We start from the raw sequence: 27259 nt of genomic DNA, 5'->3' as shown, positions 1-27259 counted from the left end.
AATGGGCAGCAGCTAAATAGGTCAGGCTTAAAATGCAGAGGAATAGATATGTACAAGTCTGAGCAAAAAAATAGACCACTGGGCAACAAGGTGCCTTTGGTGGCTGCTTGGATCACGAATTATTAATTCTGACTGCAGGTATGTCCACTGGGCCAACTGCTGTATTGCTGTTTGCAAGCACAGCAAACATAGTCAAGGCCTGAAATATTGTGTTTGAAGGATTTTTAGATCCAGCTGTTCCGTGTATTTCACTTATGTGGTCCTTGCCTGTTGTCTTAATTGGGCCAATTTGCTAGACCAGACCTGGAGTAATATTCTTGTCCTTGGTAACCAAACCTGACTGCCATGCACCAGGTCCCCCCTTACAAGTGGGATTCAGGCCAGGTTCTCATGGCAGCATAGACCAGCACATCATTCAATAAAATCTGAAATTTAACCCTGGAGCTTCTGGTGACAGCAGTTCTTGTACAAGGAATGGTAAATGATTACAGGTGATCCCACAGAAGAGTGTTTGTACGCAGCAGCATCCCTGGGTGCAGTGGGCTGAGCCAGCAGCTCTGCTGTGTGCTGGACCTCAGCTCTGGGGCAGGTATTGAGCAGTAAAACACTGTAGGGTACAGCAATGTAAGGTTTGTAGGTGTGGAGACTGAGAGCCTCAAAAGGAGATTTCTGTTTAATTCCCCTAGGTTCAAAGAGGATTCAGGCACCCGCATCCCTCTGAGGCTCTGGGATGGGCTCTTGGGATAGCTCTGCACAGTGAGTCACCTATTTTGAAAGACCTGTTTCCTATATATATCCTCCTGTGACTGCTCCCTGTGAAGCCTGGGTGAAGGCCTGCACAACCCTGGAAGAAGTGGATGTAGTCAGTCCCTTGTTACAGGGACTGATATCTTCCCTTCATCTTACAGATGAGCCTCTTCAGAACCATGGGAGACATGAGGTCTCCTCATGGGAGATGTGAGGTGGTGCAGAGTGAGTTGGCTTGCTGCTGGGTTTGATTGTGGTGCTGGTGCAGATGTGGTGATGGAAAAAATAGGCTGAGAAAGAAGAATAAATGGAGAGAAAAAGCAGGTTTTAAGTTTAGGAACTGGACCAAAAGAGGAACATTGGAGAAAGCAAAGCACCATGGCACAGGTATGAACTGAACGAATGGGGAGTGGGCAGGGCTCAGGAAGTAAGAAGGGTGGAAGAAAGGTGGACTCTGGAAATACAGAGAAAAAATAAGGAAACAGGGAAATGCTGAGGTGAAACAAAGTGTATTTAACCAAAAGTATCTTAAAAACTTCAAGCTGGACCTATTCTTCCTGTGTCTGTTTCCTTTGCTGTCTAGCCAATCTCCCTTACTGGGTTTCTTAGCTACAAAATTCCTCTCTTGGAGTAGGTCAGGGTCTTGGAGCAGGTCAGCAGTAAAGATAATTCCTGACTGCTGCCCTCTCCCAGGAGCCTGGGGAAGCCTCATTCAGCCTCCCTGCCTCCAGGTGGGGGACACGGTCTGTGATGGCTTTGGTCAAATGGTACGAACCTCACCACTGTGCTCTGGGAGATTTGTCTGCACCTCATCTTGTAGCTCATCTCTTTGGGCACAGTTCTGTCCAGGACACACAGAGCTGAAAAAGCTTCATCCAGCTCCCAGTTAGGATTTTCAGTTAAGCCCAGTGTGTTGGCTATGTAATATATATAAATATATAAATATATATGTGTTATATGTATATATATGATTTATACATATAACACACTGTTCAAATACAAAACCAGGAGGAATTCTGCCCCTGGTTAACCAGCTATGTGGCCAATATTCACATGCATTGGACACAGAGGCACAGTAACAGCACAGTCCAGCTGCTTAAGGACTTAAAGGATGAAGGCTTACAGCTGCTTCTGGTTTAAAGGACAGAAACCAGCTAATGTATTTCCTGTGACTACACATCCTTCCTCAGCCCATATCCCTCCGTTAATTACTCCAGGGGAAATAGCCTTTCTTCTGCTGTGCTGTGGTGGCCCCAGGCCGGCATGACTCCTTGAGCCGAGATCATGGCAATGACTTTTCCTGGGCAGAGCACAGCCAGCCCCGCGGCGCACGCCACGAACACACGTGTTTGAGCCCACGGCCACCTTGTCCTCCCGGGCGTTGCCGGAGGGGACACGACCGCACCGCCAGCCCGGCCCGGAGCCAGATCGCTTTTCTCCGCTTTTCTACGAAATACGGCCTCTCGCGGCCCTTCTATTCCAGAGAATACGCCCTCTGCCTTATCCCGCCCCAGGCCCATGACGGCATCGGCGCGCGGCTGAGCTGCGCCGCTACACGGGGCACCTCGGCCCGGGCCGGCGCCGCTACACGGGGCGTTACGGCGCGATGGCGGCCGAGATCCACTCGCGGCCGCAGAGCCGGCGGCCCGTCCTGCTCAGCAAGGTCGAGGGGCACCAGGACGCGGTGAGCGCCGCGCTCCTCATCCCCAAGGAGGACGGCGTCATCACGGCCGGCGAGGACAGGTGAGCCGGGGCCTGCTCCCCGCCGGGCCGCGGGGCCGGGGCTGGCGAGGGCGGGGGCCGGAGGAGAGGCGCTGGCGCGGGGGGTGCTCTGTGGGGAATTCGGTGTGGGCGATACCGGTGTGGGCGATGTCACTGTGCCAGGAGGCGCCCGGCCGTGACTCCGTGCCTGGAGCCACAAGGAAATAGAAAGCAATAAGAAACAGCCGGAGCTGCGGTTGCAGGGAGGGACTGGAGCCCCATCAGCTGTGAGGGAGGAGCGGCTCAGCGGAGCCCGCAGCCTTCCCTCGCCCGCTGTGTTCGTGTGCTGCGCAGCCCCTGCTCGCCCGTGTGTGCAGATGGGCTCTGCGGAGGGTACGACACAACCAGGACTGTGGGGATGTGTTTCCCTCGGCCTTCAGCCCCGCCGGCTGGGTCGCTTGTAGTGTGTCGCTGCTTCCCCCCGTGCTGGCAGAGCCGGAGCTCCCCGAGCTGCTCCAGCCGAAGCGAGCCCGCTCCGATGGCTCACCGTGAAGGTTCAAACCTGCTTCGCCCCGGCTGGAGCAGCTCAGGTGGCAGAGCGGGGCGGAGAGGGAGTGATGAGCAACTGAGGAGGATGGTTTCTGCTTGGAAGGGAAAATGCCTTCAGCGCCTAATCCTGATCCGCAGCACTGGCTCACACAGCTGTGAAGCGCCTGCCACGGCAGCTGGTAATGGCATTAAGCAGTTCTTCAGATGAAAAGCAAGTGGAAACGAGGAAGCGAGTAGCACAGAGGGGTTGTGGCAATGAGAGTGGTGAGGGGTCTGCAGCGTAGCGGTGAGAGAGGGAATTTCCCCCGTGCTGTGTGGAAAGTGAGTTTTAAACGTTAAGAGGGATAGAAGATGCTCCTGTTTAGAAACGGTATCAGTGTCTTAAAGAAGCATGTTAAAAATAAGAAAGTGCACTCTTTGAGGTGTAGCTTGGTGGAGGGATAATTTTAAACTGAATTTGCATCAATTTTTGCATGAATTCTTATTTGAATAGCCTGACCTTGTGAGAAACGGGAGTGTGTTATCTGAACTGAGTTTTCTGGCATTTATTTTGGGTCAAAAAGCACAATCAGACCAGTTGATCGATGGCTAATTGGTTGGTCTCTTCCCTTCCCACGGAGATGACTTTGTGCAGTACATGTTTGATAATGGGTTTTGGATGGGACTGGGCAGCTTCCTTTTTATTCCACTCTTACGTGTGATTGTTCTGGTATCTTGGGGCTGTGCAGGGTGAAGTTGAGCTTTAGGTGCCAGCATGGGCTGTGTTCAGTTCAAGTTGCTTCCTGAAGGAGAGAAGAGGAAATAGCAATTTTTAAGAGTTCCTATCTGAGTTAAACCTGCACAGAGTTTCTTGGTGCAGGCTTGCAGAACCTTGCCTGTGGCAGACAGTGCCAACCTTTAAACCTCAGAGTCTAATGCTGAAGGTCAGCAGCCTGCATGTTTAGGCTGTTGATAAGAGCCAAGGATGCAGCTGCATCTTTATCTGGGCAAGTTTTGATGTCAGACACAGAGCTGTGTGAGGAGAGCAGAGGCCGCTGCCCACGTTTGGTGTGTGTAATGTTAAGTGAGGCTGTGGACTCAAAGCAGAATTCATGTCACCTGCCTTGCGGTGGGAATTTACTTAGATCTTTAAACTTTCAGAAACTGTTGCACTGTTATTACCTCTAATCTGGGATACCTCCTACAGTACATCAAGCCTACTCACGTATCCTTTACCTACAGTTTAACGTGTTGTCAAACTTACTGCCCTGTTTGTTCACAAAAGTGGGGTGTAGGTGTTAATGCTGTGTAACTGATTATGCTGCTCACAGCAAGCAAAGTACAGAGTACAAGGAGCAAAAGAGCTGCTGTGTACACTAAGAGTAGGGCTAAAGTATTTTTTATTGCACCTTAATGCAGCCGAGGCTGTCAAGTATTTCATAATAACCAGTCAGAGGAATGTGTTTACAACTTAAGTAGTGAGGAAGACATTGGTGCACAAACATTCTCCAGGATTGTTGTAGATTATTCTCTCATAAATTGTAAGTTCTTTCTATTTTAAATTATATTTCCTGGAATGAGAAGTAACAATTCTATTTTTTTGAGAATACAAGAGGTTCCATAGTAGATCTGTGAATGCCAACACAGAGTCTAGGGTTTTTTTTAAAGTTTTGAAGATGAGAAAGGAAAGAAGAATGCCATCAGGAGACAAACAGTTAGTTTTCCCAATCTGATTTTTCAGCAGGATACTTGCCATCTGTGGAGCTTTCTCAGAACTAATCTAAAAAGGGCAATCAGCTCTGTGTCCCTGTCGGCATCTTGCCTGACCCTGGCTCCAAGACAGTGTTGGGAATTGTTGCAGTGTGTCCCTCAGCAGACAGATAGCTAAGGCTGGGTGCATGTTTCCCAGCTGTAGTTGGGAATGCTGAGGGATGATAAGCTGTGTGCAAGACCCTAAATGCAAGATGAAGGTAATGTATTTACCACAGGCTAACAGGATCTCTGGAGTCACTGGCCCACCTGAGTGATGGTGTTTGGTGACCATCAGCAGCTGCTTACATTGCAGTGTTAGGTTTTGTTGGTTTTGCTGGTTTTTGGTTGTGGAACTTAAATATTGGTCAAAACACATTTTAGTGTACAGAAATTCAATAAAAACTGTCAGCTGCAAGCTGTGTCCTTGAGATTCCACTGCACTGTGATTAAACCAGACTCCTAATGCTGTTTTGGGAACAAGGTCAATATCAGTCTAAATACTTTTGATTTATTTTAACTACCAGAAAGATGCAGTCTTCTGTTCTTGCTAGGAAAACAAGAACTGTTTTAGTTAGTAACTGTTGGTAATTGATTTCAGATAGGAAAGCAATTGCTGCTGGTTTGAAGGTGTTAGGAAGGTGCAGAGCTTGGAACAGGGCTAGGGTAGCTGTGTAGTAACTTGCAGCAGTGCTTGTATTGTAGCAGGTTTGGATTTGCCTGCTAATCTTTCATCAGTTCTTACTCCCTGACATATGTGCAGTTGGCTTTTAGAGGGCAGCTTATGTAGCACGAGCACAGACACTTGTGATGCGGGATTTTCTCTGCTCTCAAACCCCAGACTTTGTCTCCAGCACTATTGGGTGCTTAATCACCTTGTAAAAGAAACAGCAATCAAGAACAATGAAAATTCTTAGAAATTGGTGAGGCCACACTCAGTATTGCTTGAAGATGGCTTTTGTGTGTGTTTCTTTATATTACATTAAAAAATCCAACCGAAAAACTGCTTTGAATGGCTCTTCTATAAATGTGCATGCTGTCCAGCTGAAAGCAACTTCTGGTTCAATACTGAATGTTAGGGAAGTTTGGAGGTCATTTTTAGTCTTGTTTTGTTTCCTCCTGCCACTCTCAGCTGTCTGAGTCTACTGTAATTTAAAAAGTATGTTCCTATCTCTGGGTGCTCCTTAATGAGTTTCAACATTTTTACGTCCTTACCGAGACTGCTGTCAAACCAACCTGTGTCTTTCTAGGCCCTTAATAGGAAATGCCGAAGGAAAGGTGAGTGGTAGCCAGCTCTTCTCAGGCACTGAGCACTCCATTAAGTAAGACCAAGGTTTGAGAAGGGTGCTAAAGACTTTAGGGTGGTTCTCACGATAAAGCAATGTTGCAGTAGAAGGAGATTGTGGGAGCAGCATTACTGGAGGACTTCTCTAGTCCTTTAAGCTAAGAACTAGTATTTCACAAACTAATTTGTCCTAACATAAGGAGATGCATCACAAAAACAGGACTGTATGAGAGAGAATTGAGGAGAAGTGGTATTTTGGCACAGGTCACTTGCTGAGTGAAATGATCTCTTCAAATTTTGCTCAGTCAGAGCTTTGTATAATTAGATATAAAGCTGTCTGACAGCTTATCTTTGCAAGCATGAGGCGAGTGTAGTCTAAATCTTACTTAAACTAAAATAAGAAGCTTTCAGAAGTTAATTTTGCTAACACTTGCAGCTATTTGCTTAGGCTCTTGACTTCAGTGAGGGACTGAAGTTGATGATAAGTGCAGAAATTATACTTCCAAGAAACAATTTCTTAGAAAAGCCAATTCTTTGCTTCCTTTACTCTAGTTTAGTATCATTAACTGCAATACTGAGAGGAAGAAAAATCTGCTTGTGAAAAATCTGCAATGGGTGATCTCAATCACCATGATAACCCAGTAGTCTTCTTATATAGAAAATAATTACGTGACTTTGGCTAGAAGTGAAAGAGCTGCAGTAGTAAGGGTGGAAGCTACCATCTGGTGAAGTTGCTTTACAAAGCAAATTAAAGGCTGATAAAAATAAATAGGTGGTAACTCATGCTACTGTTGGCATTTGCATCATAAGAATGATTTGGAAACATTGTTTTTCCCAATATTGTCATGTTACCAAGAAATAGCAAATGCTCTTCTGAAGTGTTAACTTACTGACATAAGGCAGGGTGTCGATTCTTGTAAAGAGGAAGTGATAGCTTTTAAGAGACAGTCTTAATGCAAAATATTTAGTGGACTGGACTAATGGACATATGTCATTGAACTGGTGGAAAAGTGACTTGATTTAAAAGCTGAAAATTATTGTTTCGGGGCAGTGTGTACTCAGCTGTATTGATTTCAAGTTTTAGAAAAGTAGTACATTAAGGGTGGGCATTGTTTGCTTTATTTTTGAGTGGTTTTTTAAACAAAAGCCCTGAAGTGGATTGCAAAATTAGAATGCCACCATTGTATCTTCAACCTGAAAAGTTCTAGTCTTGATGCAAGATACCAGTCCCCTGCTGTGCTCTTTTTGTTAAACTCTTTACTGTCAATCCTATATGATATTTAGAAAAAAAAAAACCAACCTAGTATTTTTCTAAAAAATTCTAAATACCAGGCCTTGTATTAGCTAACAGTAAATAGAACAATGCATCTCAATGAAGTCTCTTGACAGTGTTTCCAGGTACATATATTTACAGATCATTTAGGAATGAGGAAGTTGGATTTAAACAGTAACAAAAAGGCAAACAATGGTTTGGAGAGGAAATTTCAAGTAGACTTAAAATAACCTGAGCACTGTCTACATGTGTGCTCTTAACTTCTTGATGTAGAGGCCCTTCAAACGTGTCTGTTGTAGGAATGTTTTTAATTGACAATAGCTTTCCACTTCCTTGCTGGTCTCTTATATCCCTTCTCCCGGGATTTGACAGTCACGAGAGCAGTGTAATGCTAAATGTTCTTAAGACTCTTTTTCCTTTTCTTCCAAGGGGTGATTCTGGAAGGTTGCAAACTAAAACCAATTTTATAAAGAATCTTAGCATGCTGTCCAGCTCATCTTGTCCGCTTGTTTCAGTTTTCATTTGAGTGCCTCATCAGTCCTGTTCATGTTTAGGCCAGAGGAGCAATGCAAACTGAAAGCAGCTAATGTTGTTTGTTCTTTGCATTTCTACATGAGGGAGTACAGGTATGGCTTAGTGGAAATAATACTGACTTAGATTTGTTGTCCTCTAAGAATTCACACATTAATTAATACTTGGGGATGGAGATGTCAGTAATATACTGGTCTGGAGGATTAGGTGCCTCTCTTACTAATATTCAGTGTCTGGCTTGCTCAAGGCTGAGTTGTACAGAGAAGCTCTAAAAATGAAAAAGTTCAGACTTCCATAATGACATGATTTGCAATTTTTTAAAAACATATCAGACACTTAATCTGTTATAAAACAAGCTGTGTTTGCACTGCCAAAGCTAGAAAGTTTCTGCAACTTGAATTTGACTTGCATCAGCCAGATCCAAGGAGGGGAATTAAAGGAATGCAATATGTAGCAATTTTGAGGTGAACTGAAATAGCATTTCCATTTCATACTTACTGAAACTCAGTGTATAAATAGTCTTGAAGAAAACTCTTCAGAATCCAAGGATGCCTATTCTTAGTACTATTAATCTTGTTAAGTTAGAGTAATATTTGAGTGCTGTTATTTCTGTTATGTCATTTCTCAATTATGTTTGAGTAGCACAAAAGCTTAGAGGGTTGGAGGTGATACATAAGTAATGAACTGGTTCAGATGCAAGGGATGATGCACTCACTCACAACTGGTTTCTCCCTGCTCTTTCCATGACACAGAACAATACGAGTGTGGCTGAAGAGAGACAGTGGACAGTACTGGCCCAGCATCTACCACACCATGTCATGTAAGTACAATACTGGAGATGGTAAGTGGTGGCCAGGCATACCATGGGTTTTGTGCTGTGTGTGGGAATACCTCCTTCCCATTTCCCCAAGTGCTGGAGTCCTTCAGTCATCTCGATTTTGAGAGCTTTGCAGCAAATCTAGCTCAGATTTCAATTTGAAACAAGCTGCATAGTGGGCAAGGTCTACTGCAGCTCTGTCAGAACCACACCCTTCAGCAGGGTGGATCTGCAGCTGTAGGTGCCTCAAGTGCTGGCAAATAACTTGTCTACCAGTTAAGTGAGCTTTTCAAACCACTAGCTCTAAGTTCAGGCATAAGAATATTCTGTGCTTTCCCAGGTGTGCTTTTTTATCTTTTAGGGCTCCATGTGAGATAATTTTAGTGAGCTCAAGTTCTTTAGTGTAACCAGCTGCAGATGCTGTTGCTGCTAGCTCAGCTTTCAGCCTATGTAAAATTCCTCTTGCTGAGTTGCACCCTGTGGCAGGAAATTGTAGTAGTATATCTGGGTTACAGTAATGTACCCATCCTCAGCTTCACAAGTGGGAATTTAACAATCTTACCAAGGGATGTTATCTGTGCAGGCTAATTTCTATCAAGCTACTTAAGTAGCTTTTGCCCTGAGTGAACGATTTGACTTCCTGAAAAGTCATGTGTATCCTAATACCTCCATTTAAATCACTGTAATGTACTTGCTCTTTTTTTGACAGCACCATGTTCTGCCATGGCTTATCATCATGACAGCAGACGAATATTTGTTGGCCAGGATAATGGAGCTATCATGGTAAGTTGTTGTGACTTTTCTTCAGAAAGTAGATTATAATTGCTTAGGTTGTCTGTGAGCTCCAGGTGTTGCTGGCAGCTAATAATCTGTTTTCTTCCCATTCATTTTGGAATGCAGCTACTACTATATGGCTGAACTTCTTGGCAGTTCAGCTGAGCTGTGCAGGGGAGGACTGCAAAGCAAGGGTTCTTTTGGCTAGATGTGAGCCAGATAGCCTCAAGAAGTCACTGAGTCATTAGTGCAGCAGTGGACCCAAACAACTGCACTTTGTCAAGGAATTATTTTAAGGGGAGTACATTAAGCTGGGCAGGGTGCCATGGTGGAGAACTAACAGGGGTTATGAACTGCCTCTGGCCAGGAATATGGATCTGCCTCTATCTTGCCATGCACATGGCACATGGATTTGTTTTCTGCAGATCTTTTTATGATGTGGAAATTTGAACACTAGCTCTAAAATTACAAGAGACTGGGTTTGTTTCTTTTCTTTCTGGGATCTCTTCCTTCTTTCTATACTCTTGCTGTAGTTGCTGTCCTTGTCCTGGAGAGCAGATACACATAGCAGAACAGAAAGTGGGTTTGTATTCTTCCGCTCTGTTCTTGGTAAAGAAGGGGAATCTTGTGACTCTCAGATGTTTTAACGATTTCCTTTCTCTATGAAAACAAGGTCAAAATAATAACTGTCCTATAAGGAGTCAGGGTATGCATGAGTGTCATAAACAGTGATTCTACTGATAACTGCTGTGAATAGTCTACATAGAACTGCATAGAATGGTGATTCCTGTGGTAAATACTGAAACTTGTAAGTTGAGACTTCTAAAATTTCATAAGCCTAATGGATCAAATAGAGAACACTCTCACTTAAACCCATCCATTATGAAGTCTCAGACATGTAAATCCTAAATACTATAAGATACAGTTTTGGTTGGTTCTGCTGGGGATAAATGAGGTCTTATCTTTTCCTGTAATCTCCCTTCAGCAAACTCAGTTCTGAAAGGATGTTCCCTGTTGAAAATTCTGTTAACCTTAATTTACAGTTGATATGTCAGTGTGCTTTGCTCCAGCCTCAAAAACGGCTCTGTTTTGGTGAGATATACTGCTGCTATATAACCTTTGGCCTGAGAGGCTACTGCTCCTTTTTGGGTATCAGTGTTGTTTATATCACTGTGGTATGTTTCCTAACAATTTCACTTTGCTTTTAGGAGTTTCATATTTCTGAGGACTTTAATAAGATGAACTTTGTGAAGACCTATCCAGGTAAACTGTTAACCAGTGTCTACACTAACATTTGTGTGAAGGGAAGGTGTCTAAAATGCTTGGTAAACTGGACACAGTCAAGATTAATCAAGTCTAGATATGCTTTAAATCTGACTGACCTCATAGCTGTCACTTAGTTGGGGATAACTGCCATAAGATAAATGTTCTGTCAGTCAGCTGAGTCCAAGTTGCAGTCATTAAGTTCACTACACCATTAGCCTGTAAGTATAATGAGCCAGAACTAGTGAGTTCAGATTTTGCTCTTCAGTTGGAGTAGTTATACTACATGAGTGTTGGGGTAAGAGTTTTCTAAAGGTGAATTTTGGTATTTACAATTTCCATCCTTTTTGTCATCCCTGGGCTTGGTTACTTCTAGCTGAAGGTAAGAATCCTTACCCTCTCTATCATCTTAGGAGGGCAGAAGGCATGAAAAAGATCATATTTTTCCTGTACGTGGGAAATAGGAATTGTTCTTGTATTTATAGAGATGCTAATTTCAGCATTTGTCTGGACATCCTTAAAAGAAATACAAAACTCAATTGCTGGTTAAAATTGGAATATTAATGTGAAAGGCCAGAAGGAAGCTCTTAGAGACTGTAGATTATGTAGCCAAACAAAGTGTAGTTTGTCTTATGACTCCCTGACACTGATAGAAGCAATGTTCTTGCTTAGGAGAAAAAGACCTTGTTTTTAAAGCAACAAAACCTCCCTTTATCCTAAGGGAGATGATTGGCAATTTGGTCAAGGGAAGTACTTCCATCTTGGGGTGGGGGGGACTTCTTTCTAATGTCCATGTAACTTCTTGCTTAGTGGCACCATTCGAAACAAAGCTGGGTGGGATTTGGTTGCTGTCACAGGGGGCAGATTGAGTGCCATGGACTAGATATGCTTTCAGGTGCTTAAAAGTAGGAATCTGAGTGTAGCTTCCCCGGGATCAAGAAAAGAGGTATTTAAAGAAAGCAATTAAAGTTTTCAGATGTTTTACATTACTCCCCAGAAATCCTGGGCTAACTAGAGGAAGCTGAGGGTTTGCCTGTTCCTTAACCAGTGTGTTTTGAGTATCTGGGCTGAACTCAGCTTCTCTCTCTCAGGGAGTAAGGCTTAAATTAGCTGTCTGATGTGTTTGTTCTGTTTAGTATTTGCCTTCTGAATAGCTTAAGTGAACCAATATGAACCTTTTAATTCAGCCTAGTCACAAGTATAATAGTAAAAAAAAAATCTTCCTGAACATTGCTTAGATATCATCCTCAACCTCTGTCTCTCTGAATTAGAAGGTAAGAACACATCACTTTGATTTTTGGGAAAAAAAAAACAAAATCTTTTTCTTCTCACAGCTCATCAGAATCGAGTGTCTGCTATTACCTTCTGCCTGGCATCAGAGTGGGTTATCAGCACAGGTCACGACAAATGTGTCAGCTGGATGTGCACCAGGAGTGGGAGTATGCTGGGGAGACATTACTTCACCTCTTGGGCTTCATGTCTACAGTATCCTTTGAAAAATGATTGCTACCCTGAAAATGGAAGAGTACCTTTAGATCAATTTGATCCCTCCTTTATGTGTAAAAAAGCTAGAGTGACACCTCTTGCAAGTCTGCTAACCCTTACTCTGATTAGAAGTTTAGCACCTTTATTTCTGTTAGTGGTTGTTAGATTGCAGAAGTGACTGTGAGTTGCACAAATCAGTGTGTACTACTTCCTAATTTTGAGGTGTTTGTCTGCAGCATCTTGTGGAAGTGACTAGTAACTATCTATAGCCTGGCCTGCATTCTTCCTAGGCAAGTCACTTTGTTCAACAGATGCCAGTGTGCATTTGAGTCCTTCTAGAGCATAAAACATCATGGAAACCCTTTGGACTGCTTCGATTTTTCTGTCTTTGCTCATGTTAATATCTTCTATCTTTAAGCTGCAGGGTATGTTGAAACTTTATTCACTACTAGTAGTAATTTTCTGTGTGCAGTTTGCTTTTCCACAAACTGCATTTAACTGCAGCATTTGTAGCTTAAGCACTCTGGTTGTCTGTCCAGCTGTATAAGTACTTCAGGGCATTCTTTATCCTATGTAAAAGACTTACAAACCCAGTAACTTCAAGTGTATTTCACATATCAAAACTTTTGAGCGAGTTAAATACTTAAAATCCTAAAACTATTTTGTAGCACTTGTTAATGGTAGCAGTTTAGATGTGGCTGGACAGTAATTGAGGTACTGGTTATGTATGAGGATTAATGTCAGTAATGTTTTAGAAGTGGCAAGATTCAAAGATGAAAGAGGTGAACTACATTGCTTGAAAACATGAAGGCCCCTCTGGAGTGGCTATGTAGCTGTGTGGTGGTAAGAAACTAGGAAGAAAGGCAACTGCTCAGTTGCCAACAGCATGTCTGGCCTTCTGAGGTCTCCCATCTGTGCAGACCCTGCCTTACTGAAGAGCCGACAGGTTTGTACTGTTGCTCCTTTTTGCTGTCTATTTTTTTTTTTTTTTTTAGAGTTTTGGTGGGTTGTGTCCCACAAAATATTTCATGTGCAGTTCCAGTTCGTCTCAACTGAAGTGCAGCACAGAATGGGGTTAAAGCTGGAGAGTGTGTTGGAGACCAGCTAACAGAACAGTGGTGAACAGTCTGAGCCTCACTGAATTCAGTGAGTTCTGTAGCTAATGCTATTGCAAATAATGGGATGGTTTATTATTGAAATGGAGAAAAGAATATGACCTTTTATATCAAGATAAAAATAAATTTCCGCTGAAGAACTTGACATTTGAAAATGCTTTGTAATCAATCCTGCCTTTGGACTTGTGTTTGGAAGACCTAGCTTTCTGATACGTGTTCTAGGTGCTTGGTCTCCCTATTGGAGGTTCCTTAGCAGTTATTTGTTAATGATTCTATGTGTAAGCTTCTGAATAACACAGTAGAGTGCCTATTCTTTACTGGATTAGTGGGGATAATGCAAGTCTGAACTTCCAATATGAAGAAAGGATCACATGTTCAGGGACTTAGAGGATTTGTTGAAAGCGAATTGTTTATCTCAAGATTCTGAAGGCTTAAGAGGTTTTAGAATGTCATCAGATGGCAAAGCCTCTGCATTTTCACTTAAAGCAGTGGGCTTTTTGTTACACTGTCTTTTTAAAGTTAGCCTTTTCTGTGGCATACCAGAGGCTACTTAGTTTGCTGTTGCTTGTGGTTTTGTGTGGCTCCAGGAGGACATCTAAGTTTATACACAGCTCTTAGGTGATGTGGTGTCAGCTCTATGGATCTTTCATAGCTCTTGCTTTTATTCTGAAGAGCAAAAGTCTTCTAAAGGCAGCAAATGTTCTAGTTCCATTGGCTTGCTGTTCTTTGGTTTCTGGAGACAGTAGTTATGCCATGACAAAACTGAGTGTCACAAAGCTGTTATGAGGTATAATGCTTTTGCCCAGTGTGCCACCATGTTAATAGATCCCATGTCAGGATGCGGTGTGGCTTTTATGTCAGTGTTAACTGACAGAACTCCTTTCTGAAATACAGTTCAGTTTTCAATACCATGCACAAGGACCTGCACTGGTAAACTTGGAAGTGCAGAGAACAGAACAAGAAACAAGATGGTCTCACCTTCTCTGTAGCCTGAACATTGGGAGTGTACTTCCACTGCAAGATGAACTAGCTGTGGAGGGTCAGCATCTTTGTATCCTGATTTTTTTTGTCTTGAGGATATCAACTATTATAACATGGTAGAAAACTGAGGGCTTATAGGGGAACATCCTAGCTAAGACTGAACGCCACCCAGTGTCCAGTGAGGTGCTCCTAATGGTAGCTCTGCACTGAAATAAGTAGCCTGACAAGTTTTGGCATCTCTTGTAGACAAGCATGAGTGTTTTCTGTAAATATATGCTAGAAATGGCCCAAATCTACTTAGCTTGCCTTAAACTAGAGCATGGATTATCTCACAGCTTTCTCCAATGGCTTTTTAAAACTTTTCTCATTTTCTTTATATGCAAGTACAGCTTTACTCGCACATATAGGGAAGTGTGATGAGAAGAGAGGAATCAGAAGAATCAGAAAGGTTTATTACAGTCTCCAACCCCTTTAGAAGTATTTATGTAAATATTTATCTGGCATATTAAAATGTCCTTTTCTGATTTTTTTTTTTTTGTGCTATAGCTGACTATTTGTCATGTAAAATACTCCTTGACTGCTGTTCAGATATGATCATGAAACTCAGCATGCATTTGTTGGTGATTATTCTGGACAGATCACTCTTCTGAAGCTTGAGCAGAATACGTGCTCAGTTATCACAACCCTCAAAGGGCACGAAGGTAAAGTAACTCTTTGCTTAAATCCACTTGTCCCAGATGTAATACCTCGTTGTAAACTGGGGTGAGACGTTCAGTTGCATATCTAGCTCTTAAGGATAGATTTGGGATAAAAAACCAGTCCAGGGTAGTAGTAACCGTAAGCTGTACATGTGACTGTCTGCTAAAGAACACACACATATTCTTGCTGAGGGGAAATCTTAGCCTAATAAATCTGGACAGGTATTTTTATTATAGATGAAAAATAAAGGTAAATATATGCATTCAGTTAAACACAAGTTATCCACTAGATGGCCACCTTTAAAAGCTTTAGTCTCCTTAACTTAGAAGAGAAAGGATGAAAATGTGTTACTTTGTGGGGCTTTTCTCTTTTTTTAGGAGACCTTGTAATATGATAATACCTAAAGCAGCTTTAACAACCTCCAGTCTAGATTCTAAAATACCACTTAATTCTTCTCTATGCAAACCTTGCTGTTCTGATCAGTCTTTATGTTCTAGTTCAATTTCCTGTGTTTAGCTGAACCTAAGCTATAAGCAAGAAATCTAGAGAGCCTTTTAGAAACAAAAATGCCAAGTCAAAGGCAAATGTCTCATCCTGTATAGTATAGTTCTAGTCCTTGTATCAAATGAAGAACCAAATGGTCTGTAACATGATATAGAGCCACTGTCTGCTGTAATGAGTGGCAAGAATGCAAATCACAGAAGAATGTGTGACTTAATTATATGCTGAGAAAAATAAATAAGACAGTGCCTTTTCCCATGTGGTACTGCCAACTTTCAAATCAGTTGACTAGTTTGCATTTGGGTAGGGTTGAACTACTGGGTCATGAGTCTCTGACCCACTGGAAAAGGCTGCCTTGTTTAACAGCTGTAAGTATAGAGTAGGCTTTGTTAAAGCTGAGGAGACTCCTGATTTACAGATGACTGAAGTGATTAAGCTGGTTTGGAATGCAAGAGGCAGGTTGAGATTTTCAAGTGATAAATGTCTCTTCTGCTTTCAAGCAGAATTCCAGATTGTTTCAGTTAAAAGCAAAATAATTCTCTTGGCCCTAGAGACTCCTTTACCTCTCTATTCTTTTGCACTAGTCTGTTCAAATGCAACTCCTTGGCAGATGTTCCTGTTAGTCTGAAAGCAGTATGTGTCCTTAGCAGTTCTTATAAGTGTAGGTTCTACCCATTGGGTTGTGATGGACTTCCAAGCACCAACTTCAGCAATAGTGTCTGCACAGCAGACAACTTTGGCTTATGTACTTCCATATGGGGATTGTGACCCGTAAAACAAGAATTGATCTAGAATAAAAGATGATTAAATTTGAGGGGCAGAAACAGGTTTCTCTTCAATTGGTATAATACTAGCTACTTCATCTTTTTTCCTTTTTTTTTTTTAGTAAATCAGATTATGTGTAACTTTTTTTCCTCCACAGTATTACAGTATTTGTGTAATATTCTCAAGATCTAGTAACCCTGAACTTAAATGGCATCTAGTTCTTCTCTGAGTGCACCTGTGTTTGACAGACTTCAAAAGTCTGATTTCATCTTGTTTCCTTTCTAGCTCTTGCTAGATGGGACTTCATAAGCAAGCAGTGTTTGCTTTGCAGTTTAAATGGTTTTAGAGTTTGTTCTTCAGGTTAGCTTCCAGAATTCACCATATTTTACAGCTTACTTTGTGTAATGCTGAGATAATACTCAAACTACTGCCTTTTGTGGTGCAAATGCTATTCCCAATGGATCAGTCTGAAAACAGTGCAGCCCTAAAGGCGGCTAAAAAAAATCTCTTGCTCCAGAGCACTGAAATGGACTGATTTGGGTTCTAATTACCATTCATCTTGCTTTCAGACTAACAAGGCTTTTGATGACAACTGAACAGTGGAAGGATGCTTTAAAGGGAAGGATCTCTGCAAAGGAATAAAATATCCCAACTTCACAAGTATAGGTGGCATAAGTGACAAAATTACTCCTTTAGTCTCCTGGCTACATTACCATGCACATGAGTTTAATATAAAGCTGCTAATGTCAGATGACTCATTTCTTTCCCTGACTAGTGTAATGCATAGCCAGGCTGGGCCTTCTGAAATTTAGTTTGTAATTTAGTAAGTGGTGGCAGATTTGCTAACAGCAGCGAAACTGTGACTTTGTTTCTTATTCCAACTATTTTAAGGTTGTAAATATTTATGTAAGGGAGTTGGTTTACCTGTGAACACTGCATGCTGTCCTGCAACCACTGACCAAGCACCTTGCTGAGTTGTAGATACTAGTCTCTGCTTGGCGAGTGTTCATACTTTTCATCTTCCAAAGCTTACAAAGCAGCCTGGCAACTCTTAAAACCACCTACCTAAATATAAGGGGCAGAAGGCTCATAACTCAAACTTTCTGGTTTATGCTTTATCTGTCTTCTTAGGGACATTCTGTTCTGTTATCCAGTGCTCTTTCCCCTCTCCACCAGGACTGTATCTTGCTACTGAATGTTGTCCTTTGCCTTAAGGCTTTCAATATGTTACCGGAATAAGGTTTCACTTTAGTGCTCGAGAAGGGCATCATTGTGCTGGGGAGTCAGTCCCTTACATCTAACTGCAGAATGTTCTTTCCTAGGGAGTATTACTTCCCTGTGGTGGGATCCTGTTCAGCGACTGCTCTTCTCAGGTGCCTCTGATCACAGCATCATCATGTGGGATATTGGCGGAAGGAAGGGGCGAACGCTGCTGCTCCAGGGACATCAGTATGTAATGGTGCCTTATTTTTCCTACATGTTCAGTAATGAACACAGAGTCCCAGGAGGACTAAGTAGATATTCGAATCTTTGTGAATAATGGAGAAAATATCTTTTTGCAGAACCCTGAGGACTTTGAGGGAAGAAGGATAATCACTACTAGGAAAGCATTACTGATAAATCTTTTTTCTTGCTCGTGTTTGATATGTTCTTATTACTATAGTCTAGAAGTAATATAGAAGTAGTTTATAGAAAGAGGTGGATAAAAATCCTAAATCACCTGGTTTGTCTTTTATGTAAAAATTGGATGTGTCTGTATTGTAAATACTGCACTGAATTACCTGTGAGGGTAGGTCTAGAACCTTAATGTATAAGCATGTTCGTGTACCCGACTAGAATAAGCTTCAGTATGTTCCTGTTCTCTGTCTCTTTCTATCAGTGAGGTGATAAACTGATTGGCTAAATTACAGGGGTGGTCTCTCAACTTCAGACAGTGTGTCACATCTCCCCTGTTCTGCAGATGAGATAGTTAGCTGCTGTATTTAATCAACCCTTGATTTTTACAGAGACCCAACACTAGCTGCCATTTTTAAATGTAGGGCTCTAACTCAGTCTGACAGGCAATTCACCACTAAAGATACATTCTACTTAGAAATGCACTGGTGGTAGAGATCTTGTTTGTGTTTAAAGATGTCTTTGTATAGCGCATTCTCCTCATGTCTAATTCATAGATGCCTCCATCCACCTTTGATCAAGACTGATAGCCTTAGCCCTAGAACTCTTGTTAAATATTGAGGATTTAGTTTTATGGCTAAAGAATTAATACTGTTTACAAAAAAAGTAACTGAAGTCAGTAGCTGGAGGACTGCTATTAGTGCTCCCTCCTTTGTCCTGGTGAAGACTTATAACAGTTAAGTTTCTCTTCAAACATCACACTTAGCATCAAACTTTACACTGAATGGGAAATGAAGTTCTACTGAGAAGCAGAATGACTTTTTTAATTCAACTTAGATGTTGCAAAGCAGTTTAATACTATTGAGATCCTTTGTTTAGTTTCTTAGGGTAGACTTTTATTTTGCCATGACTTTATTTAGGATTAAATTGTCTTACTGGTAAATGCATGCTTTGCTTTGCAGCTACAGACTGACTGTGATTTGCTAGCAAAAGTGGAAAGAAGCTCTGTCTGCTTCTTAGCTGCATCTTAAAACAAATATTTCTCTTTATTTCTCCAGTTGTCTCTGTTTTGATAACTTGGCTTTCCTTGCCAACATAGAAGAGTATTTGCACACACATTTGGAGCCAGTTGACACTCAGCACCTGTCCAGTCATCCTCATAACTCTACTCAGCAGACTTAGCAAACTGTTTGGAAACCAGTTTTGCCGTCCTAGATAGCTTTACAAGGATAAATCAGGGTTTGCTGGGAAACTAAGCTTTGTTTAAATACCTTTGGTTAAATAGTGTCTACTTTGTTTTCAGTGACAAGGTGCAGGCTATCTGTTACCTCCAGCTGACACGGCAGCTGGTGTCTTGTTCAGCTGATGGAGGAATTGCTGTTTGGAACATGGATATCAGCCGAGAAGAGGTAAATTCATGTCCTAGGTCAAGAAACTATTTTATTTTCCCCCCCTTCAGAGACTGATGTGACTTTACTTAGTCAGTTCTGCAGGCTGCTTTCCTCACATTGTCTGACACTTTAAGATTCAGTGGTATTATTGAAACCTGTTCTGTTCTAGTGGCTGTCCATGCTGCATTGTAGTAAATGGACTCCCAGGACAGGAGAAGTGCAGGACACACTTGGGTCTACTTAGAGTCTTATGTCAGTGAGACAGCATGTTCACTGGAATGGCTGTGGCCCTTGCTGCTAGAACAATCTAAAGCAGGCAATCTTCTGCAGTAAAAAATGGACTGTGCTTCAACAGTCTTGAAATAAGTTCTCAACTCGTGTCAAAGCAGGTAAAGAAGTGAGATGCAGGTTTTGAGATGCAGTTCAGAAGGCAGAGGTTCAGCCCCTAGGCAGTGCTTTTTTTGAAGATCTTAGTACGCAGCAACTGACCTTGCCATGCACGGCAAGGTTCTGCATCAGTTCATACCCATCACAGGAACTGAAAAGATATATATTACTACTCTCTGTGGTTAAACCATAATTATAGGAGGTAGTTTTGGTTACTCCCATAAAGCAGTATTTAAGGCTCAGCCTTTCTTGTCCTGTTGCTTTTTCTTAAATGCAAGTGTCATGATTAAGAACTGGTTTTTGATGTGTTGAGCTGTCACCTTAAACACACTGAATGCTGTATGTGATGCTCCTGACATTTTCAGCATGATGATCTCTCTTCAAAACTTCTGTAATGTTATGAACCTTTGTAGATGAAAGGAGTTGACTTATGATACAATTGAGAAAACAAGATGTGGCCATTTCTCTTCTGGACCTGCACACAATAAAGGGATCTTCTAAATAATAGACAGTTTTAATGCAGCTAAAATAATGCAGTTAAGATAGAACAGCTGTGATGTATCAGAACTTGTTGGAAAAACATAATCAAGCCCAATCCGAAAGCAAAGAAACCCAATGTTTGACAAATGATGAACATACTGCCTCTGAAGCATTAGTTAGTGAGTCGTGTTACAGGGGTACCTTCAAATATGCACTAATGCACAGAAGACTAGAAAACAGACTTTTTTGATTAGAAGGAATGGTAACTCCACTGACAGCTGTATTATTGCTCTTGAGCAGTTCCAACTGTATGTTGGTAATAGTGTTGGTAGCGTTGGCAAGTTTTATCTTCTGTTTAATGTGTGAAATTAAGATGAAAAGAATTGGAGGATATCCTGTTTTTCTACTAGAGGGAGCCAGAAAGGGGATTGTCTTCCCAAAAATGCTTTTAAGTGAAAACTACTATTCTAAGTAACCCAAAGAAGCAATATGGAATATCTCATGTGATGGAGAGGCAACTCATTTCCTCTACTCTCCCTCCCACCCCCACACTGGACTTGTTACTACCCTTTACAGTATTTTCCACTGTTTGGGGGAAGGAAGAGAATACAATTGAGGTTGAAGATTTAGGAACTGGACATCTGGAATCAATAAATGTTCATGGTGACATGGTGGTGCAACTGAGAATATTCTTGTTTTCTTACTGTCAGTGATGAATGTATGTGAATTAAGGAGAAAAAATGCTTTGTTGTTCCAGCTTTCCTCCTGTCGAGTCTCAAGGAGAATTGCTCATGAGGTCTATAAAGTTGTATAGAATATACATGTTCTAATTCAAGTCTATGTACTAAAAATATTGTGCCTCTTTCTATCCCTTACAAGGATGCTCAGTTAAAGATCTGAGAGAGTTGAGATGTGTGAAAGCTCTGTTTTCATTTGGCCTAGTCCATTTATGGCAGGAAAAGTATGTGAGTGGGAGAAGGGTTGCTTAATGAAGATGTGGGCAGGATGGAAAATGCAAAGGAGTTCTTAATTATTTCGAACTGCAATCCTAGGAAAGCAGAAAGTATAGTTATGCAGAATTTACTTCTGGATACCCCCCTTCTTAGAGGGGATAACTGCCTCATAGCTTCTACAGCTTGAATTACACTAGTCCTTAAAAATCATCTAGGCAATCAGAGCAGCAGTCTTGGAATGCCTGCAGCAAGTTTAATAACTTAGATGTTTGAATGAGGTTTTTTTATTGAGGCAGGAACATAAGATATTGCTGTAGGCTTAAAAAGTGTAGGGGGTGTGTAGGTAACAAATAACTGTAGTCTTGGATTCAGGGTTTTTCTACTAAACTTCCTCTGTACTATACCCTAGGCAATCTATTGTTGTAATGTTCAGAACTGAGCCAGGGCATCTTTCCAAGTAAAACTTTACTTTTTCTTAAAACAAACTTCCTTGGCTGTTGTATGAGGGAAAACAATTCTGATTGCTTGCATCTCTGCTCTTTTGTAGGCTCCTCAATGGCTGGAAAGTGATTCCTGTCAGAAGTGTGAACAGCCTTTCTTCTGGAATATAAAGCAAATGTGGGACACAAAGACGATAGGGCTGAGACAGGTGAGATGGCTGGTTTGAGTGCTTAGTTATAATTCAGCACTTAAGCAAAATGTAAGCAGAAAACTGATAAAGCCATTAGATCTTTTCAACTGTTGATATTTTTGCTGCTTTGAAGTGAGGGTTTATTGAGAGGTTATGGCTTCTGGGCAGCGCTAAGACATTTCCAAGTTCTGTGGAAAGTGTTGCACCAAACTTCTGTCACAGGTCAAAGCAGGCTGTGCTAGGAGTGTTCTGTTGGATTTCTCTGGATATTTCTGTGCATTGGAGCTTTGCTAATCCTCAAGTGTTGTGTAAAGTGGCAAACAGTGCCCCATAACTGAGCAAAGTGCAGCCTAACATGTTGTAGGTGCTCACTTCAAGGAAGCAGTAATGGCCCTGCTTTTACTGCGTGACAATGTGAAAGCATTCCAGATAGCCCTTTTTATGGAGGGGCTGCACAGGCACCAAGACATTCATCTAGTTTTGGCTTTCTTAGACTGTTATTTCCTTAGTTGCTTGTTCAGTCCACTTTTTCCCCTTCTCCCAGAAGAGGCTTGCAGAAGGAGAAGAGGATGTACACAGAGAATATGGAGATAAAACCATTAATGGCCCAGGTGACTGTTCAGAACTTGAGAGTCCTTGGTCTTTGGTTGAAGTAACAGAGCATTTCCTAACAGGTTGCTTTCTAACAGGTTGCAAAACAGAAGCTTTGTTGTTGTTCACTGAACACTTGGTAAAGGTGGTCAAGGGACACAGTATAATGATTTATTTTTTTGCTTTCTTCTTCCTCCATGAAGCATCATTGCAGAAAATGTGGGCAAGCAGTGTGTGGCAAGTGCAGTACCAAACGGTCCAGTTACCCAATCATGGGATTTGAGTTCCAGGTCCGTGTCTGTGATTCCTGTTTTGAGTCCATCAAGGATGAAGAGTGAGTATTAAGGACTAATAAACTGAGGTAGTACTGCTGGGGTGCAGAAACACTTGTGCTTGGTCCACATCCACACACAGTGCTACAAAACACACCAAGCTGACTCTCTGCTAATAGGCCACCTTTGCCTTGGGCACTCAGAGCACTGTGGTGGCAGAGATCCCCCAACTGGCTCTGCATGCTCATTTGGATCAGGTGTGGTATTACAGCTTTTCTGTCAACTTTGTTTCTTCCTCTCTGTGAGCCTAGATGTAGACTTGAAACATATTTGTCTCAAGATTTCTGTTCAGTTAAAAGCTATTGATTGTACTTAAAATTGCTAAATGGCTGCCTGACAATGCATCAAAGCTGCCAGGATGTATATGCATTAGGTCATGTACCCTTATTGGATACTATTTCTACTGTTGAATACTATTTCTACTAATACTAATATTCTTCACAGCCCAACATTATTTTCCCCATGCAAACAAATCGGGTTAAACACCATTTGCTGTCTTGTCATTTGCTAAACTTGTCTTAGCAATGAAGAAACGCCTTTTTATCTTGATATGAACAGAGTAATCAGATGTGACAATTTTAAGGGCGTTTGGGGTTTTTTGTTTTGTGGTGTTGTTGGTTTTTTTGGTTGTTGTGGCTTTTTGTTTGGGTTTTTTTTTGGAAAAGTGAGGTGCTGTGCCCTGGTTGGCTCACTGTAGCCAGCAGGAAAAAATGTAGCTGAACTTGACTTTATTAACCAAGAGTAGGAGTATTTGCTAATGCAGTGTCCCACTTCTGCTCTAGTATTATTAACAGGCTGCAGAAGGCCAGGAAATGTCACACCTACACAGGCAGTGCCTTACCATGACTTGCTAATTTAATTCTGTCCCCTTTAATATGGCACTGCAGCTCCCAGGATTGATTTATTAGTACTTGAGCAACTTAGTTTTCTTTTAAGTTTATTTTGCACTGCTATAATGATGCCATGAAGCTTCATCTGATGATTGGCTTTCATTCCAATCGTTCCTGTGCAGCCGTACTTCCTTGGCAACCTTTCATGAAGGAAAACACAACATTTCACACATGTCCATGGACATCTCCAGAGGGCTAATGGTGACCTGTGGGAGCGACCGGATTGTGAAGGTATTCCTGCATTTCTTAGAGATATTTAATAGAGAGTTAATTTTTGTATATTCTTTTTTCTTTCTGACAGCTCTTGTTACAAAACTATCTGTTGTGGGCAGCAAGAACTGTATTTATGTCAGGCTGTTCTTCCTGCAGCTGAATGACAAATTGACCTGTAACTCCCCTGTATGGAGCGTAGCTCTTGGAACTCATTACTGTTGTGTCTCTAGATGAACAAAGCAGGCAGGAGAATCTGCCAGCAGCCTTAAAGACAGAGACCTGATGAAATGTGCAGGTGCCTTTACTCTGAGCTCCATGGCTTGGAGCATGGCCACTAAAAACCCTTGTTACGAGACGAGCTCAGATTGATATAGAATCTTGGTGTGATTAAGCTCAACGTCTGCCATGGATATCAGAACTGAGACTGTCCCAGTCTGTCCTTGTTTCTGTGTAAGCATGTTTGTAGCAAACTGCATAGCACTTCTTAAAACAGGCCTACAAAGAAGTGCAAGAAGACTCTCTTGACCCCCAAGTTTGGCTTTTGGTTTGTAAGGCTGGTATAACTCTTTATGGCATTTTCCTCAAGTATAGTTTATCAGGATTTGTTACGTCCAGGGACATCTTTGTTTGCTTCTATGCCTCTTACAGAAAGCCCTGTTAGGTCTTACAATGCTGTATAATTCTCCACAATATTCTCTTCCAGATCTGGGACATGACACCAGTAGTTGGCTGCAGCCTTGCAACGGGCTTCTCTTCCCGCTGATCTCGTCCGTGGCAGGTTTATGCACCTTATGTACAGCAATACGCACCGAACGAATGGAATCCTCCTCGAGAATACTACCACCAACACTGGTTGCTTGATTCTTCTCCTGCTGCTGTTCCAGGATGGACAGTCACCTTTGTAGAGCACGGCTTTTCTGTTGGGCTCACCAGGAATCTCCTTGGTGCCGAAGTGCGGTTTCGCAGCCTCTCGGACTAACATGAAATGGCTTACCTGCAATATGACACCTCGATGGAAGGACCTGTTGTTTCTCAGTTTACATATGTAGTGTTAACAATGTGCTATCTCTGCTGATATATCTTGTATAGATACCTTGTAGCTAAAACATTATCAGAGTAAAATGAGTGTAGTAAATTCAATTTGTGCAAATAGTAAAATAACTTATTCTCTCTTCCAAAAAGCAGTTCTGTCAAAATACTTTTGAGCAGTCACTTGTCTAAACTGCCTCCAAAAGGTATGTTGGTTATTCCTATGGAAGGAGGAGATACTTCAAAGTGGCGGGTAGCTTCCTTCAGATGAGATTGTAAGAGAACCTTTTGATCACACAAGATTTCCTGTATTGGCTTTCTTGTAGTGTTTGTCTTCGAGTTCAGTTGTTAGTGAAATCACTTTTGTGGGACAGCTGTTCTGTAGCTGGTGAGTCTTCAAACAGTCCTGGGCTCTTTCTGTAGTCTTTTAGCATAGCTAATAAACTTCTGTAGTTCTTGTGAACATGTGCAGCCCAGCTACTCTAAAGAGAGGCCGTAGGTATCAACTATATACTTTGACAACTCTATAATGCTGTTAGAAATGGGAGCCTAAACAAATCTGCCTTGTTAAAGGTAATGGCTAAGAAAAAACAGCCAGCTAAATTTTAGAAATTTTTTCCTGTGGAAAGGCTGTTGTTTCTTTACTGTTAGGGAACCTGTCTCTGCTCAAGTGCAGCATAAATTCAAATACTGTCTTGGTGTTGCTTAAAACAGATAAATACTGAGCAATAATTACTGAAGTACAGAACAGCTGCTTTTTTTCCCTGCTCCTAGGTCTGTTAATCCTGAGATATCTATATTGATCCTTTCCTGTTTCAAACCTGAGAAGTATGAAGAAGAGCTGGGAGGCTTTTATGACTGTGCAGTTGGCACATACAGGAAATAACTAGTGAGATATTGTCAGTTAGCTGGTCTGACAGTTGAGTGAATCTCTGCATTTATACTCTGTAAAGAGAATTTATTTTGTAACTTTGAAACCTGAGGTAATATGTCACAGAGTTTAGTCTTGGAGCTGTTTAGATTTGTCTCAAAACAGATGCATATGTGTGAGGACAGAAAATGTGGGTAGGTCAGCTGGCCTGGAATAGGTAGTGTTGCACAATTATCAAAGGTAATAGGCTCTTTCTGGCAGAAGAGTTAAGGGTTAGACTGTCTTTATTTACAGCAACAATCAAGTGGTGCTATGAGTGTTAGTGAATTCAAGTCCTAGGTGTGCAACTTGACACTAATAATCTGCATTGGACCATGCTGTAGGCTGAAGTAGATTTAAGATCGTTAATATGTCATAATTCACTTTAAGCCAAAAATCTGATAGTCTCCAAAGGGCATTAGAATCCAGAATATGCTAGTTACTGTTACTTTTTCTGCCTTTCCATGGGCCTTCTCTGGAAGTTTTGTGAAGAGTTTTTATTTGCTAGCCTTATTGGGCCACTGAAGAATAAACAAATCCATCTTTTGTGGGAATCCCAAAACTTGTCTTGCCTTCATTCAGGATTTAGCACTTGTCACACTGATTTGATTCAGCTCTTGCTACATGCTGTATAGCTTAGGTTTTTTGGGAAGGTTTATTTCTAAGCTGTTGAGAGAAAATCAGCTTGTACTGGAAAAGCAGTTGCAACTTTCTGCTTTGAAGGCCTTCACCCTTCTAGATTAGGAAGGAAACTGAGTGGTTGTAAGGGTGAATAAGTCCTGATAATGCTCTGCATTCACTTTCAGACTTGTTCCTATCTGACTCTGGAGGAGAATGGAAGCCTTCTTCCTTGCAGCATGTAAGGCAGAACTTGAGTTATAGTGCTAGAACTGTTAAAAATCCTACTGTGGTAGGTAAAGAGGATCCAGGGCATGAATTAAACTTGGGGATTGAGTAACATTTTTCAAACCAGACATTCTGAAATTTACACCAATGACACTGAGGTGTAACTCCTTTGCAGCTAGTACTCCAGAGCTTCAGCTTTTTTAGTTCTGATTAGTCAAGGTACCCCTTGCTCAGTATGCAGCTCCCCCTTCCCTTCCCTTCCCTGTGAATACTTCCTTTGCTTCTTTACGTTTTTGCCACTAGATAATATATTCTCTACCGCCTAAGGAATCTATTTTCTATAATTGATATACTTAAAGATAGTGTCAGTTCAGATATAACAAGACAAATATGGCCACTAAATCATTAGCCTTTTAAGTATACTCTTGGTGTTGAATGAGTAGTGTTTACAAACCACTAAAAAGAGAATGGTTTTGTTTATAAACAACTGTTTTGAAGGCACACACTCTCTCCTGAAACTGAACATATTCAACTCTGTTAGCTCAAGTGTGCAATTACCGAGAAGCCTTGATTTGAAGCATTACTCATCTCGCTTGTGTAACCTCCTCCACTGGAGCAGGGAAGGGGAGCAAAGGGTACTAATATGTGCTAATTCTTTACTAGTTGTATTTCTGTACCCTGCATAGATAAGAGATGCTAGATAATTCTGTCCTTTGCTCCTTCTTGTCTGTTTTTTAAACTTTGATTACATGTACAATAAAATATTTCTTGATATTCA

At 41.6% G+C, this 27259-nt stretch overlaps 1 protein-coding gene across 1 annotated transcript; it reads left to right on the top strand.

Annotated features, from left to right (window-relative positions):
* The first annotated feature begins 2277 nt into the window (after positions 1–2277).
* On the top strand, positions 2278–27259 carry WDFY1 (WD repeat and FYVE domain containing 1). The gene is made up of 12 exons (XM_027751230.2): positions 2278–2490; positions 8567–8634; positions 9341–9414; positions 10614–10668; positions 12003–12153; positions 14838–14950; positions 17537–17663; positions 19132–19237; positions 21587–21688; positions 22465–22595; positions 23606–23714; positions 24400–27259. Exons 1-12 carry the CDS (start codon positions 2354–2356, stop codon positions 24457–24459), a joined length of 1233 nt encoding a protein of 410 aa, XP_027607031.1. The 5' UTR covers positions 2278–2353; the 3' UTR covers positions 24460–27259.

Source organism: Pipra filicauda, unplaced genomic scaffold (genome assembly GCF_003945595.2).
Source record: "Pipra filicauda isolate LSUMZ 115617 unplaced genomic scaffold, ASM394559v2 scaffold199_size1391877_pilon, whole genome shotgun sequence".
In the NCBI taxonomy this organism is placed as follows: Eukaryota; Metazoa; Chordata; class Aves; order Passeriformes; family Pipridae; genus Pipra; species Pipra filicauda.
This window is presented reverse-complemented; position numbering and strand designations above follow the sequence as displayed.

Bases quoted from the DNA above. Each gene is read 5' to 3' on its own strand.
- WDFY1 (XM_027751230.2), top strand. From the start codon at position 2,354: ATGGCGGCCGAGATCCACTCGCGGCCGCAGAGCCGGCGGCCCGTCCTG. The intron at 8,635-9,340 runs GTAAGTACAATA...TTTTTTTGACAG, and splicing joins CATCTACCACACCATGTCAT to CACCATGTTCTGCCATGGCT. The intron at 17,664-19,131 runs GTATGTAATGGT...CTTTGTTTTCAG, and splicing joins CTGCTGCTCCAGGGACATCA to TGACAAGGTGCAGGCTATCT.